This window comes from Mustelus asterias, chromosome 20, assembly GCF_964213995.1.
Source record: "Mustelus asterias chromosome 20, sMusAst1.hap1.1, whole genome shotgun sequence".
In the NCBI taxonomy this organism is placed as follows: domain Eukaryota; kingdom Metazoa; phylum Chordata; class Chondrichthyes; order Carcharhiniformes; family Triakidae; genus Mustelus; species Mustelus asterias.
In genome coordinates this window covers 44385084-44402828 of record NC_135820.1, presented here as the reverse complement: position 1 = coordinate 44402828, position 17745 = coordinate 44385084, and the positions used below count along the sequence as shown (strand labels likewise).

The window sequence follows — 17745 nt, the reverse complement described above, 5'->3', positions numbered from 1 at the left end:
TATAATTGTGTCTCTACAAGGGCTGATCCAATTTCCTTTTGAAAATCACAATTGAATCAGACTTCATCACACTCCCAGGCAGCGCATTTCAGATTCGAACCACACACTGCATAATAAAAGTGTTTTCTTATGTCGTCTTTGGTTCTTTGTTAATCACCTTAAATCTATCCCCTCTGGTTTTTGATCCCTCTGCCAAAGGGGACAGCTTCTCTGTCCAGACACTATAGCTTTCATAGAATCTCTACAGTGCAGAGACCATTCGAGCCATCAAAGTCTTCACCGACTCTCTAACAAGAGTATTTTACCCAGGCCCTCTCCCCAAACCTATCCCATTTACCATGGCTAAGCTATATCAACTACACAGTTCGGGCCACTAAGGGGCAATTTAGCATGGCCAATGCACCTAACCTGCACATCTTTGGACTGTGGGAGGAAACGAAGCACCTGAAGGAAACCTGCGCAGATATGGGGAGAATGTGCAAACTCCACACAGTCACCCAAGGGTGGAATTGAACCTGGGTCCCTGGAGTTGTGAGACAGCAGTGCTAACTGCTGTACCACTGTGCTGATCACTTCTATTAAGTCTCCTCTTAACCTTTTCTCCAAGGAGAAGAATCAGCTTCTATCAGCATAATTGAAGTCCCTCATCCCTGGAACCATTCTTGCAAATCTTTCCTGAATCGTCTCTAAAGCCTTTACCTCTTTCCTAAAATGTGGTGTCAGAATTGGACACTACATCAGTAGAGGCCAACCCCATATTTTGTAAATGTTCATTAAATCCCAGGTACTTGCGTGTCTTTCTAACCACTTTCTCAACCTGCCATGCCACTTTCCATGATTTGTCTCTGTTCCTGCACTTCCTGTGAATTGTGTCTTTTAGTTTACATTGCCTCTCCTTGTTCACCCTAACAGAATTAATCACTTTACACTTCCCTACATTAACTTTAATCTGAGAGTTTGCCCATTCCACCAATTTATCTATGCCCTCAAAGGCAAGCACTATGCTCACAGTTTTTGAGGACAATTAGGGATGGGTAACAAATGCTGGCCTTGCCAACAATGCTAACATCCCATGAAAGGACAAGAAAAACAACACTTCCAAGTCTCGTCATCTCCAACTTTTGAAATTGTGTCCTGTGCACCCAAGACTAAGTTATTAATATAGATCTTCCTACTGGCCCCTGGGGAACATCATTGTGCACCACCCTCTAGTTCAAAAACAACTATTTACCACTAAGCTTTGTTTCCCGTCACTCAACTGACTTCAGGCTCCCACTGTCCTTTTTATTCCATTCGTGATTTACCTTAATTAATCCATACTTGTCCAAGTAACTTTTAATTCGGTCCCAGACATCTAAAGTTCTGATGTTTCAAAAGCCAGGTGCTTCAAGGTAAGTTGTCACACTTTCCACATATTATGTTACAGAAAAGGAGCTCTAGCCATAGCTACTACACTTCCAAGGAGGCTGGGATGCATGGTCTGTTTCCAAGACTGCTGTAAAAGATTGCTGGAGTGGCTTGAAAACTCTTGTTGTCAACCTAGAGTGTCCCAGTGATTTAAATGAACCTGACACCAAAGCTAAAGAGCAGATTTGATATGATTTGTGTTTGAGTATTCAATAAGTAGATATGCCTAGTGTGCGCTGTTAATATTTGGCTCTGAGAGACTATTTTAGCAAATGAAACTGCCAATCATAGAATCCCTACAGTGCAGGAGGCCATTCAGCCCATTGACCCTGCACCAATGTGCTTGATTTGCTCAAGACTCACTGAACCTACATCTGCATCACATTCTTCATTCATTCACAACAAAACTGGCAAGAATGAAAGATTGAGAGAATTGAAAGTGAGCTCAATCTCACTTTGAAGAACAGAGATAATCTTGTAACAAAAGGTTGGTTAATAGATGTAAATACAATATCCAGATTGTCCCATTAAATTAGATAATTAAAAGCATGAACAATCGTTTGTCCAGGTTTATATTAAAGTAATTGTTTTAATCACTATTCTGCCAAAACGCACCCCTTCCCCAGTAATTTAAGCTAGTCTACAATTGTGCTACACAAATCCAGACTCCTGTTCATAAGCATTGATTTAGGCTGACACAAATGTATTTAGATAATGCTAACTTTTGGATGAGATATTAAACAAATCACCTAACTGACTGTATTCAATGGATTTTGATGGTATTCAAATAGAGAGTTCTCTTGGTATTTTTGTCAACATTTTTACCCAACTGAGGGCATCAAAAATAGGTTAACTGGTCATTCATCTCATTGTTCTTTGTATTATGCTGCTGCACACAAGATGGCCATCACAACTTCACAAACAATTTCATGTGATTTATCACATCGCTTTGTGTTCTTCTGACCCAGAAGGTGAAACCAATTAAAGTTTGTTCTTTTCTTCAATCCCGCATTAACTCCACTGGAATTCATGATCTCTGCGTGTAATTTGGGATTCTTCACAATCAAGACAGTATAAGAACACTAATTTTCCACTTGTGTGCAGTTCTATACCAAAATATCAGAACCTCCTTTATTATGTCAGAGGAATTATGCAATTGGATTATATTTGGCGCTGCATTCTTTAATGTTTGAACATTTGCATTAATTTAAAATTATCTAAATACACATTTGCCAAAGGCATCAATTGTACCTTTTCGCAGCAAGTTAACAGCTACTGCTACTATTATGGCCGTACAGCAATTTTAATGAGATTTGCTTTTGACCATATCCCTCGTATAACAGCCAAAGGCAAAATAAAAATCACATTACAAATAACTTATTTTTTTGAAAACATATTTTTGCCTTTTTGAAAACTTTATTAAAATATCTGAAGAGCTGAACCAAAAAAAATCCTCTATACTTAAAATTCATTATTCTCTCTCTCAACCTGCCCATACAGCCCTCAGCTCTAGTCCCTTGTCTGAAAAAAACATGCTTGATGGATGTGGTAGATATGATTTAGCCATTCACTGCCAAGTCTGGCTGGACCACGTAAAGCACTATTGGGTCCTGCTCATTTGCTAAAAGTGCTTATTATTGCAGGATCATGCTGGAATGCAAAGATAACTTCCCATTTACTTTCTCAACTACAAAGCACCTCCTTAAAATCCACTCTCCCCTATCTCCTCTGGCTGCAATTCCAACAAGCAGTGCAAGCAACTCATGAACTTTAGTCACTTATAGTAAGACTATCCAATCAGCTGCCTTCCCAAATTAACTCCTTTCCCCCAGCGCACTGCACAAAACTTCCTTTAGGTTCCCCTGCCCTGAAATTACTTTGTTCTTTAGTTTATGCTCTATGCCCTACTTGTGTCCTCATTGAGCACCTATTATCTATGATTCCTACCTCCTGGTCCCTTGACCCTATTCCCTCAAAACGACTGACTAACAACTTCCCCTCCTGGTTCCCAGGGGAGTGAACTGATATTGTTCGTGGTTCTCTTTCAAATACGCTCTCCTTAAAAGAAAACGCATGACCCTCCATCCTTGCAAATTAACATGCATCGCCAATCTCTCTTTCCACTCCTAAGTCCTTAACTATGTTTGCACCTGGTAAATCCATGCCCATCTTCCCTCAACTCAACTTTTTAATCTCACCAATAAGGTTTCCGTCCTGTAACACAACAGTTCTTATTGAAGTCACAAATGACATTCTACGTGACAATTCCAAAGGACAATGATCCCCTCCAAAGCCGCACCACCATCATTCAACTGATCGGGACTTCATTAATCTGATACTATTCTTACCTATCGAATCGTAAACAGATAATTGCCTACAATGGCTTCTCTTCCAACACTTCCTACTGGTGCCCCCCAAGCATCTGATCCTTGGCCCCTCCCATTTCTTGAGATGTCCTTCGGCAACATCATCCGAAAACACAACATTGGTTGATGACATCCAACTCTACCTTACCAGCACCTCTCTCAGCCCCTTCACTACCTCCAAATTGTCTCACTACTCATCTGACATCCATAACTGCATGTGCAGAAAGTCCTTCTAATTAAATGAGAAACCGAGGCCATTGTCTTCACTCTCACAACAAACACCATCCCTGAGCCACTGACTACTTCTCTCCTGTTACAACGGTGTAACATTTGACCCCAAGATGAACTACCAACCACATAACTGGACCATCACTAGGACATCTGCCTCAATCTCCATAACACTGCCTGACTCCACCCGCTTCTCAAATATCCGTGCCCTTGCTACCTCTAGGCATGACTACCGCAACACACTCCTACCTTCCAAAAACTTGGAAGACATCCAAATTTCTACTGCTAACTCATACCATTAGAATATCAGAAGTGAGTAGCCTGACCTTTCAATACAATCTTTGACCACAATTGTATTTTCTTGCCAGCTCTCCACTCCCGGTTCTGGGAGGGCAACTCAGTCTTGAATATACTTTACACCTGAACATCCACAGAGATAAGAATTTTAAAGAATCACAATTTTGAGTAAAGAAATTCCTCGAGAATCTTAAATGACAGCCTCTTATTTTGAGGCTATGCTCCCTACTTCTAGACTTTTCACTCAGGGAAAACAATCTCAGCATCTACACTGTCAAACTCCTGCAGAATCATACAAGTTTCAATGAGATCACCTTTCATTTCAAATTAACAAACAGGCGGTATTAAAAAGTCTGGCTGTACTAAAGTTGATCAGATGCATCCAAGGTTGATGAGGAAAGGAAGGGTGGTAATTGCAGAGATAATGGCCATAATCCTCCAAACAATAGAGGGGGTGCCAGAGGACTAGGAAATTGCAAAAACTTAAAACCTGGTTCAATCACAAAAGGGTGTGAGGATAAAACCAGCAACTGCAGGCCAGTCATGTCAACCTCAGTGGTGTGAAAGCTTTTAGAAATTATAATATGGTACAAAATTAGCAGTTACTTGGACAAGTGTGAAATAGTTTAGAAGGCAAATTGTGTTTAACTAATTTAAGTTTTTAGTAACAGAGGTTTGATGAGAGTAATGCAGTTGATGTGATAAGATTGGATTCCAAAAAGGCATTCGATGAAGTACCACATAATAGTTTTGTCAACAAAATTAAAGCCCATAAATTAAAAGGGAAAATTACAGCATGGATACAAAGTTGGCTGAGCAACAGGAAACAGAGTATTGGATGAACAGCTGTTTTTGAAATGGAGGAAGTTTTCCAGTGGGGTTTCCCAGGGGTCAGTATTAGGTCTACTGCTTTTCCTTGATCTATATTAATGCCCTGTACTTGGGTGTGCAAGGCAATTACATACTTTGCAGGTGCCACAAAGCTTGGAAGTATTATGAACTGTTTGGAAGATAGTGTTAGACTTCAAGAAGTCTTAGACAGGCTGGTGGAATAGACAGGCACGTGGCAGATGAGATTTAATGCAGAGAAATGTGAAGCACTATGGGAAGAAACCAGAGCACCTGGAGGATACTCACGCAAACATGGAGAGGATGTGCAAACTCCACAAAGGCAGTTACTCAAGGTGGAATTGAACCTGGTGCTGTGAGGCAACAGTGCGAACAACTGTACAACCATATGTAGAATGAATAGGTTTGATAAAACATTGTTCAACGTTGCTTACTTCTCCCTTCAGAGAGCCAGCATGGCCATGACAGGCCAAATAGCTTTCTTCTCTTCTGCAACTATTTAAGATTTTCATCCATGTTTTTAAATCTTTCCCTGGCTCCCCCACCTCCACATCTCTAATCTCCTCCAGCCCCTCAACTCTCCTAAATATCGGCGCTCCCCATGGCCTTTAAAATATATCCGATTTTAATCACTCCACCAATTGGTGGATATGATTTCAGCTGCCAGGATCCTACCTCCTCTGGAATCCCCATAAGCCTACATTTTTAGCCAAGCTATTGATCACCTGCCTTGATATCTCCTGGTGTGGTCTGTTGCCAAACTTTGTTTGATAATTCTCCTGTGAAAGTTCTTGGCATATTCTGTGAAAAGCGTTGTATAAATTCAGGTCAGTGTTACAACATTATTTTGAGAGCAATGATTACTCCCTCTCATGGCAGCACTAGCTCCCGTATGGTGGGCATCCATTTTTTTCCTTGCTGGGTTAATTACAAGATTTGGTGCTTCTCAGCACAAGTGAAACACACAGAGAAAGCTCAGGAATCTTATTAAAAAGGTTATTTTGCTCACATAACAAATTTATGAGTTACACCGATTACATGGTTCAGGGCAAGAATGATGCAAAGTTATAAAACAGCACTAGCAGTTTAGAAACCGATCAACCAACTCGGTAATGACCTGGCAGGTAAAACGTAACTGAAGCATTAATAGTGGGATAGCTGACTTTAGCCAAGGTGTTACTATATTTCATGTGCACTCTAGTCTTGTACCTGTATGTTCAGGGTGGGTTGGCTGATGTAGAAAATCCAGCAGCTTCCATTCCTGACAACTGTCCATTGGTTAGTGCTAAGGTGGGCATGTGTGGACATGTCAAATGAGAGCAGGATTAGGCTCCATTATAGTGGTATTCACCATTCACCTAAAAAGAAATGGTCACAGGTGATGGGATGGGGCTGGGGGATTCAGCTACTCTTCTGTTGAGACCATGATGCTCCTTGAATCCAGAGATTATTTTTGAGCAGCACGGTTTCCATCTGAACGGAAACAAAAGGTTATGTGAACTAACCCTTAGATTTACATTTTAGTCTCAGCCACCACTTTCAAAAATCCAACTTTAGCTTGTTTCAACATTTAATAAATCAGTCAATGATTCATTTTGTAGTTATTAAACGTTTGTGCATTTATTATGGTTACATGATTGTTAACATATCAAGAATGTTAACCACACTACCTAGCTAGTTAACAATAAATATTTTTAAATGATACAATTTAATGCAGATCAACTAAGTGAGCTTTCCTTTCGTGTATCTTAGACACTTGGGCAAATAAAATTGAATTTCAAGTCTTGGGCTGATTAACGCTTAAAACAGCAAGGTTGAAAATTATAAAGTTGATTACAGTAGCTGGCAAACGGTATGTAGACAGACCAAGGATATATTTTGCATTACCTAATGATGTAAAAAAAATTGCACCACAATATAAAACCATGCATCACGTTATTATTTTAAGATAGACTGCCTGTTCTTTTCAAGCTTATTTTAGGTCTCACTATCAACCGTCATTTCACAACTGATAAAAGAATTCAGTGACAGTTGTGCATCAATGAAATGCAAGAGTTTTGTCATACAGGAAATCAATCCCAGTTAGGTCTTTATCATTCAGTTGTACACTTTCCTGCTGTCGTTAAAACAATTAATCCAAATTAAAATGCTACAAAAACATTTTTCTTTTGTTATACATTGGTATTTAATGACAAAAGAATTCTACAAAAAAATGTTTCACACATTTTCTGCAGACATCTGGACAGACCTCAAAATGGCCTTTTCAGTTTTTAAACTTTCATGTTGAGTTTGCCTTTGCTCTGGAGTGTCTATTCACACTATTATTTGCCAGTGGGCTGGAGGGGAGGCAGGACTTGCTTCAGGTCTCATCATCACTCAACCGCTGAGAAATCTAACTATCTTTGTAGAATCATTTTAAAACAATTTGAATGGCCCAAAGTACGTACTACCTAATGAAGTGTTGCCACTGTTGTAATGTGGTAATCATGTAGAGAAATGTGGTAAACAACATTTGCACAGCAATGGTCCACAAACAGCAATGAGGCAAATGACCAGAGGATGTGCCTTTTTTGATGTTGTTTGAGGAATGAACATTAGCTGTGACCTTTTATTTCCCATTCAGAGGCGCAGGCAGAGCCCCAGTCAAAAAAAACCATACCCCCAATAGTGCAGCACTCTCTCACTCCTGCACTGAAGTTTCTTGATTGTCTGTAGAGGGGAGTTTGAAACCAAGGCTTTTAACTCAAAGGCTGATGCGTCACCAATGAGCCATGTCTCTCACTATAAATAATCACTATTTTAAATGCAAGCAGTGAAATTGCATATTGTACCATAAAATCTACCCACTTACAGTGTAGGAACATGGAGTATTTTATCTATGTTGGGATCTAAAACATGAATATGTAACAACTTGATTGAGTTTTCAAATTAAAAGCTGGACCCATCTGTCAGCTGGCCATATAAATTTAGCTATTCTGCAGTTTGGAACTGGGATACATACTGTAATGCATATCCAGCATGCTCTTTGCAAACATTTCCAATGCTTTCTTTACTGTTGCCAAAACTCCTAGTTCAGGACCTCGAGGAGCTAATTTTAACTCACCAGGCAGAACAACTAACAGGGAGCCTATTACAAAACTAAAACAGAAGAATCAAGCCGTTCAGCTGATATCATCCGTCTCACAGCACTACACAAACCATTTCTCCCTTTACCAAAATTCAGGAACATCAGTAGGCCATTCAACCTCAAGTTTGCTTCACCCTTCATCAGATCATGGCTGATCTGCATCTTCGAGTTCTGTAACCTACAAATTTTGACAAAAATCTAACAATTTAAGTATTTTTCTTAAAGTATATAAACTCTTTGCCATTTCATTTTATTTCTTCTTTTCTAGCCTGCCAGTTTAATCAGAACATTGTAGATATTATACCAAACACAAAACAAAGAGGAAAATATTTACAATACACTTTAAAACAGAAGTAGCCAGAGCAGCAGCAGAGGGGAAAACAAACTGGAAAATCTGTAAAAGTTCAGCCGATGAAGTTTAATTTTTCATTTTTTTAAAAAACAAAATAGTCTCCTAAATTTGGTTAAGGCCACCAATAAACATACAAAGCAGGCTAGAAATGGCAAGACAACCTCAACTTGAGAGTCAGGACAGCGGGACAGTCCCACACCTGTCAGAAATGTGTCTGCCTAAGGTCACTCTAGTTCATCATCCTTGAGAGATTATGGCTTTATACATATGGTGACGTCAGGCAGCCAGGTATTATCGACTTGGGAGAGGTTGAAAAAGAAGCCCCACAGATATTGGTCTAACCCAACAAGTGCCTGTCATTTCTGTGGACTTGCAGAAAGGCTACAGAGAGGACAGCCACAATGCAGACCAAGGCACAGTGGCTCAGAAAACTTCCCGGTATAGGGGAGGTGGGGAAGAAGCAAAATAGAATTGTGGTAACGATAGGGGATTCTATAATTAGGGGGTTAGATGCATAAGTGCCAAAGGGTATGTTGCCACCACCAGTAAGGGATATCTCAAGGTCGCTGGAGAAAAATTTGAAATGGGAGGGGAAAAATCCAGTTGTCGAAGGTGTTCATTCCAACATGGACTACACAAGTAGCAAACAGGGAACCCTCTCGAGCATGAGTTAGAAACTAAATTAAGCAGGTAACAATTTCTGAATTGTATGAACCACATGCAAAACAACATAGAAACAGGAAGGTCAGGAGAATTAATATAGTTAAAGGGCTGGTGTGGGAAAGAGGGTTTCCTTTTCACAGGGCACTAACACTGGGACAGAAAAAGAGCTGTACAGTTGGGATGGGCTCCAGCTGAACTAGAAAGATTTGCATTTATCCAAAATCTGGATGCTTCAAAGTGCTTTACAGTGAATGAAATGATTGAGGTGTAGTCACCAAGTACTGTTAGAAATGCAACAGCCAATTTGCACTCAGCAATATCCCACAAATAGCAATATGACAATTACAAGAGCTGTTTTTGTTTTGTGATGTTAATTGAGGGATAAATATTGGCCGGAACATCTTAACTCCCCTGCTCTTCTTTGAAATAATGCCACAGAATCTCTTGTGTCCACCTTGGGACAAAGAGGATCTCAATGTCATATCTGAAAGTCTGGCGGTACTGCATTGGAGCGTCAGACTTGATTTTTGAGAATTAAATCAGTGTCCTAAAAGAAAAGGTAAACAGGGAAGTAGCCTAGGTTTTAACCTAAAAAGAGGGAGGTTGGGTCTACAAGAAATAAAACAAGCCTAAATATAAACGGAATACAGGACAGCACAGGACCAACAAAAGGAGAACTAAGTGATCAGGGAATAGAGTTATAGAACAGAGGTGTAAACAGATGTAAAAATAGAGGGAGAGAAACTATCAAAAATTGGTTAAATTGTCTGTACATCAATGCATACAGTGCCTGCACAGTAAGAAGTCTCACAACACCAGGTTAAAGTCCAACAGGTTTATTTGGCACTAGCTTTCGGAGTCTCAGGCTCCTTCATCAGGTGAGTGAGGACTTGTGTTCACAAACAAGTCATATACAGACTCAAACTCAATTTACAAGATAATGGTTGGAATGCGAGTCTTTACAGGTAATAAAGTCTTAAAGGTACCGACAATGTGAGTGGAGAGAGGGCCAAGCACAGGTTAAAGAGGTGTGTATTGTCTCCAGCCAGGACAGTTAGTGAGATTTTGCAACTGTCTCACTAACTGTCCTGGTTGGAGACAATATACACCTCTTTAACCTGTGCTTGGCCCTCTCTCCACTCACATTGTCTGTACCTTTAAGACTTGATTACCTGTAAAGACTTGCATTCCAACCATTATCTTGTAAATTGAGTTTGTATCTGTAGATGACCTGTTTGTGAACACAATTCCTCACTCATCTGATGAAGGAGCCTGAGACTCCGAAAGCTAGTGCCAAATAAACCTGTTGGACTTTAACCTGGTGTTGAGAGACTTCTTACTGTGCTTACCCCAGTCCAATGCCAGCATCTCCACATTACAGTGCATGCAGCAGAGGAACCGAAGGCAACATTGCAAGCAACCGGACATAGTAAATATAACTGAGACACGGCTACAGAATGGTAATTAAACATTGCAGAGTATAACATATTTAGAAAAGATGGAGAAAACAGGGAAGTGAACTGGCTGGATTTATTTAATATTTCTCTATTTTAAATGCAATTATATTATTTAAATCTCATCTTCTGATAGCATTCCCACCTAATCTGTGTTCCTGTTTAAAACTGAAGCAAAGTAATTAATATTTCTGCCATCTTGCTTTTGCGAACTGTGATTTCTGTTCTATCCATCTCTTAATGGCCCTACTCTCATCAAGACTTTCCTTTTTAAATTTATGTACCAGTAAAATATTTTACTGTTTTGTTTTATGTACCTTTATATTTTTTGGTTCCTTTTTGACTTCCTGACTTTTTTTTACCCTTTTTTGGTTGAAAAAAGTGGCACAACTATCAGGAGGACAGAAATAGAATCCATGTAGATACAGATTTTAAAAAGGATTAATCACACTAATAAGGACAAGTCTACAGATGGAGGAAGAAATATGCAAATAACTTAAGGAAATGAGTGATAAAGTGATAAAATATAGAATAACGATGGGAGATTTCAACTAACTCAAAACTATTTAGCCTGAAGAGATAGATAAAAAGGATAATGGAATTTAATTCCTACAATGTATACAGGACTCCTTTCTAACTTATTATTAAAAAGCCTGACAAAGGGAAGATTCACTACTCGAATGAAGCACTGTTGGATAAGAGAAATAAAAGGGGAACACTGTTGCAACAATGACCATAACATAATGCAGATTAAGATAATTATTGAAAAGGACACATTATAGCTAGGACTAGTGTAACAGACTGGAAAAACCCAATTTGAAGCATTGCTGGGGGGAGAACAATCAAACTTTGGGAAATATAATTGGCAACAATCTGAGCAATAATGACATAGAGCAGCAATGGGAATTTTTTTTGAAGTGTTCAACAAAATCTAAGAAAAAATATATTCCACTAAATAAAGAACAAAAAACTAAACTCTTGAGACACGAACGATTAAAAACTGAAGGGAAAACGGAGGTGTGCACTAAGTACATGCAGTGGAGAGCATGGCAGGGGTTATTAGGAGGACAAAAAAGTTCGGAAGTCAAAAAGGAACCAAAAAATATAAAGGTACATAAAACAGTAAAATATTTTACTGGTACATAAATTTAAAAAGGAAAGTCTTGATGAGAATAGGGCCACTAAGAGCTGGATAGAACAGAAATCACAGTTAGCAAAAGCAAGATGGCAGAAACATTAATTACTTTGCTTCAGTTTTAAACAGGAACACATTAGGTGGGCATGCTATCAGAAGATGAGATTTTAAAAATATAATTGCATTTAAAATAGAGAAATACGAAATAAAATTAAACAGTATAAAACCCTGCTTTGGATGGATCACATCCATGCATTTTAAAAGAATCTAAAGAGACAGAGGCACTTATACACACATATTCAATAATTCATTAGAGAAAGGTGCAGATAGCTAATATCTACATTCAAGAAAGGACTTAGAACATGTCCAGAGAATTACAGACCCATTGGCTGAATAATGGTGTTAGGAAAAATAATGGAATTCCTAAGCAGGAAGAAAGTAAAACATCTAGAAATCAAAAATTAAGGACTAGTCTTTGAGGTGGTAATGGAGTGAAGAGTAATGCAAGAGATGTAATTTATCTAGATTTTCATGAGGCTTTCTTATAAGGTGCCAAATAATAGATGAAGTCAGCCAGCATGTGGAATCAGGCAACATGTAGCAGAATTGATAGTTAGCTATCGAGAAAGAATGCAGAATTTAGGTGAAGGATAGCTATTCAGAGTGGCAAGAAGTGGAGTCCTACAAGGAAGGATTTATGCTGGGACAATGGTCATTCACAATTTATATTAATGATTTTGACTTTGAAATCAGAAATAAGTTCCAAATGTGAGGGTGGGGCGTGGCAGTAATAGTCAGTACTGAGAAGGGTAACAGATTACCAAGTGACAATAAACTTGCAGAATTGGCACATAATTGACAAATGGATTAAATGAATTTTAACGCAAGTATAAAACATTCTGGCAATAAAAATAAGGGAACCACATATTACTTGGAAAATTAGAATCTGAGCAGAGTATAGTGACAAGGGATTTCAGAGTGCAAATCCACAAATCACTAAAAGCAATGACACAAGTTAATAAGGCCATTAAAAAGATAAACTATGTATTAGTGTTTATTTCTAGACTAGAAACAAAAAGTTAAGTTATGCTCAACTTGCTTTGAACTCTGGTGAGATCACAATTTACAATTCTGGCATATGATACTTCGGCACTGGAGAAGATGCAAACCAGTTATACACATCAGAAGTTAAGCAAGCAGAGTCCCTCCTCTTAAGAGATGTTGGAGAGGTGACCTACCAGAAGTCTGTATAATTATGAAATGTTTTGATAAAGTTTTCACTTGTGGAGAAGTGCAAAAGCAGAGGTCATCAAAATTAGATACTTGCCAAGAAATCAAAAGAATTCAGAAGTTTCTTTATGTGGTGAGAACATAAAGCTCACTACAACATGGAGCGATCGAGATAAATATTTCAACATTGAAGGGAAGGCTACTTAATTAAGAGAAAGGAATAGAAGACACCAGTGAAGAGTTAGATGAAGAAAGATGTTCAAGTGGAACCTGAATGTCAGCATGGATTAGGTGGGGCTGAACATTATTTTATTTGAATTTGAGGCCTGTTCAACAAAGTGGGGCTTGCGAAACATAAAACAGCCCAGGGCTTTTTCTTTTAATTACTGAAGGAGACAGGTCCACTCACTTTTTCTCCCCACCTGACTTGGGATGATATACTGTCTTTAAGTTTACATTAACTTGGTTTGAAAACAAACTAATCAAATTAGCAGACATGAAAATTGGGAGAGCATGCAAGTGAATCCAAACAGACAGCCAGGATCTTACAAATGAATTACGTAAAACAGACAAATAGGGTAGTGGCAAAACAAAAATTATGGCTGCAAAGTATTGTATATATAATATAATCAACACAGAATTGTTTGAATGGGAGTAATGCCTCAAAACGTGAAGCTGAAAGAGATCTGGAGTTTTTTTTGGCTGACTCAGCAACTAACAACCGACAAAATAAATAGTATACTGAATTATTCAATCCAACTGTGAAGTTTAAGCAGGAAATTCTAATCTGGTTAGGCCACACCACACCTTCAATTTAACATAATAAAAACAGAAGTTGCTAGAATGTATGGCAGACCCATTAGCAGTCACAAAGAAAACTAGATAGAGATTCCACAGTGGAAACATCAGCCCACTTCTCATAACAGATAACGGCAGACCTGCTTTGCAGCACATTTCGTTTTTCAGTATTTGCATTGTTTTCTTTTCATATCTCCTGAATTCCACAGCATGAGAATTACTGCAGCCCAGAATAGATACAAAACAGATCTTGCTTTAGAGGACTTGAGGTGTAAGACTTGAAAAATGTGGGATGTCTCATTAGAAAGGAAGAAACTGAGGGAGAACCACAAAGATATAGAAGTATATGTTATAAAATTTTATAGCACAGGAAGTGGCCATGCAGTTCACTGCACCCACACCAGCTAAAAACAATCTATTTATCTAATCATTTCTCCCTTCTCCTAGTTCTTTTACATTTTTGCCCCCCCCAAATACTTAACCACTCCTCTTCAAAGTGGTTACAGATTTTGCTCCCATCTCTGGTTTCAGTAAGACATTCTTTGTCCCAAGTAATAGGCAGAAAGATGTTTTTTCTAATCTTTTCCTCTGTATGATTGGTAACAAGATGTACATTGACACAGTAGAACAGGTAGTTCAATCTACCTGTTGAAAGTCCCTGCTAATTCTGAGCACAACTAACAGATCTTCTATACGTTACCATCATTAAATCAGGCTTTGCTAAGTGACTCATCTCTGATATTCATCTTAGTATGCCTCTTTACCCTCTCCATGGTCTTGGCATCCTTCCTGAAGTAGAGCATTCTAAATTGGATGCGATATTTTAACTGCTGCCTAAGTAATCTTTACCACAGGTTTATCTTGACCTTTTTACTTTGGTACTCTATAGCGATATCTAAAATTGCAAATGTTTTTTACCCCATTTTTAACTTTTTCTCCCAGTTTAAAAATCTGAATGTTGAAATCAAATGTCTGCTCGCTCTTTCAAAAGTTTTAAGTTAATGCTCAATTACTACTCCTGTTCTTTGATCCAACATTGACTTTCTACTGGCATCTCTTTGCCCAACCTCCTTTCTTCCAAAGCTATTTAAGTCCTCTCTGGATAACCAGCTTCCTTACTTGTGCCAATGTTAATATTGTAACTCCTTATGGTCTTAATATTGACCACAAAAAGATACCACTATTTACAACCTAATCATCCAAACATTTTGTTCATCAATATTTTATCCTGATTAGCTTACTATCCATGCTTCCCTTTAATATGATTCACCTCCAATTTTTAAGGACATACATATAAAACATACCAAGTCGGGGGAGAAGTTGGCTATTTGATTCTTCAAACCTGCTCCGCCATTCAATAAGATCATGGCTGATCTGTTTGTGGTTCGAGTTCCACATTCCCATATCGCCCAATAACTTTCATTCCCTTGCATAACAAGGGAAGGCCTCTGCGTGAAAAATATTGAATGACCCCACTTCCACTAACTTTTGACACAGAGTTCCAAAGTCACACAACCTCAAGAGAAAATCTCATCTCGGTCCTAAAAGGGGAATCCTAATTTTAAAACAGTGGACTTCTCCAGAAGAGGAAACAGCCTTTCCAAGTCCACCTTTTCTTGACCCTAGACCATTCTATACTACAATCAAGTCGCTGCTCACTCTTCTAAATTCAAGCCCAACCTATCCTCATAAGACAACCCACTCACTCCAGGTTATCAAACTAGTAAACCTTTGACTGCCACTTACATCCTTCCTTCCTTAAATAAGGAGACCGAAACAGTTCTTTAAAATGAGCAATTCATTGTATTATATCTCAGCTTCTGACATCTAGAAATTCACTCACCCCTGATGTTAAAGTTAGTAGCTAGTTACACTCTTTCATCTTTCCTCACTTCTTGTGCAGAAGTGTTATGTTAGTGACACTGCACAAAATGTATGAAACATTGAGGTTGAAGTTTCTATTTCCCCAAATTCCTGGGTGCATGTCATTAGGACCCAACATCTCTTTCCACTCTGAATTGCACCATCAATTCCTTATCTAATTGTTTCATTTTCTTCTCTCATACCTTCTCATTTCCACTATCACAATCCCATTACCACATCTTCTGTGAAAACGAAGATAAATACTTGCATCTCATCCACTGCTTCATTCTGCTGGGGAAAATGTTCTCCCATTATTAACCAACTTCACTTATTATAAAATGTTAAAACCCTTTAAGTTTTTGTGTTCTGCTCTCATACCCTCTCCTCCAGAACTGATAAACGCAGAAGACAATTACAAATTCAACATTAAAATTCGGATAAAATTCTGGATGGAAATTGCAAATTGGACAAGTGCACTAGAAAACTTTCCAGTGGTGCGTGTGTGTGTGTATATATATATATATATATATATATGAATGAATGAAACTTTACAAATGTATGATTGAGCTTTAAAACCAAGACCTTCTAGCAGCCCCAAATCAAGCTGATATTTAAGATAAATTTCAAATGGTGGATTTAAATTCGAAACATGAAATAGAAATTTGACACTCAAGATTCTCCAAAACAGTTCTAACAAATGTTGAGGAACAGGCGACCACCGAGTCCTTTCACAGTAGCTGAAAGTAAAAGAAAATCGGGTTGTGTCTGGATTAGATAAAATGACGATTGCCACCACACGTCAGAGTTAAATTTGAAATACCTAAACAGATGTTTTAAAGTCATAAAAAGCAGGTTTCAGGAGGGGGACCCCCCCCCTCCCCACCCCACCCACGCACCCAAACACACAAGGAGGAGGCTGGCCTGCGTAATGTGCAGACAAAACCCCACAGAAACGAGAGCGAAAGCGGCGCAGCCTCACCCAGTTGAGGCACAGGGCAGGCAAACCAGAGCTGCAGGAACACTACCAACATGCTCAGCGGAGCGGATCAACCAGGATGGCACTGGGTATCTAATAAAAACAAAAGGTTTTATTTCCGATTAAAAGGCGCTTCCTCTTTCTCTCCATCTCCCGCTGACGAATCTGCTAGTCCGCCGAGCGGGGGGGGGGGGGCGGCTCCTCAATGAAAACGAAAGCTGACTCTTCCTCCCCCCCCTAAAAAAGCAGCGAGGATTACCCCGCCCGCAGCTTCCCAACTCGCCCGCACCACAAACCAGCCGCAGCAGCAGCACCCCCTCCCCTAGGCCCGGCCCTTCCCCCTCCTCCTCCCAACCAACTCCCAGCAAAGGCACCGCGTTAGGGAGCCAGGCGGGTCACCCCTCTCCACCCCAGCAGAGACTCCCTAAAGCGAGGGGGAATAGGAGAGAGCCACCCTCCCCTCGCTCCCTCTCTCACTCACTCTTACTCCCGGTGGTCGCCATCTTGTGTCGCTACCGGTCGCGGCTGACCTCCTCCGACCGTGACGTCACTAAACGCGGGAACTGCCGGCGGGGAGCGCGCACGGCGGCCGGGGGAGCGCGCACGGCGGCCGGGGGGGGGGGGAGCGCGCACGGCGGGGCCGGAGGGCAGCGACGTCCTTGCGCGCGCCCTCTCCTCCGCGGGCGCAGCGCTGCCGCACGGCGGCCGGGGGTGGGGGAGGCAGTGACGTTCGTGTGCGTGCGCGTGCGCGTGCGCGCCCTCCCTGGGCGGGTGCGGCGCTGCGCTCTTCCCCCGCGGGGTTTCCGGCTCTGCTGATCCCAGTCTCACTGAGTCTTCAGTCCCAAATCACACTCAGCTACTGCCATTGAAATAGATTGCAACCACTCCAATATCCATCTGCCAGATTAATCGGTATCCATCTACCCAAAGCTGCTTCCCCTCGCTTAAAGCTTAATTTTTGTCTCACTTTGCAAGGACAGTTTTTATAGTAATTGTGGAA

General features: G+C 40.0%; 1 protein-coding gene across 2 annotated transcripts in view; it reads right to left on the bottom strand.

Moving 5' to 3' along the window:
- The window catches only part of LOC144508495 (ubiquitin-conjugating enzyme E2 variant 1-like), a 41670-nt gene extending 24355 nt beyond the window's left edge, over positions 1–17315 (bottom strand). The window contains exons 1-2 of one of the 2 annotated variants that reach the window (XM_078236462.1): positions 17233–17288; positions 16749–16838 (exon numbers count right to left, since the gene is read on the bottom strand). In XM_078236462.1, coding sequence (XP_078092588.1) covers positions 16749–16800 — 52 coding nt within the window. In that variant the 5' untranslated portion in view covers positions 16801–16838; positions 17233–17288. Of the gene's footprint in view, positions 1–16748; positions 16839–17226 lie in introns of both variants that reach the window. The other variant, XM_078236463.1, reaches the window with a different exon arrangement.
- Between the last annotated feature and the right edge of the window lie 430 nt (positions 17316–17745).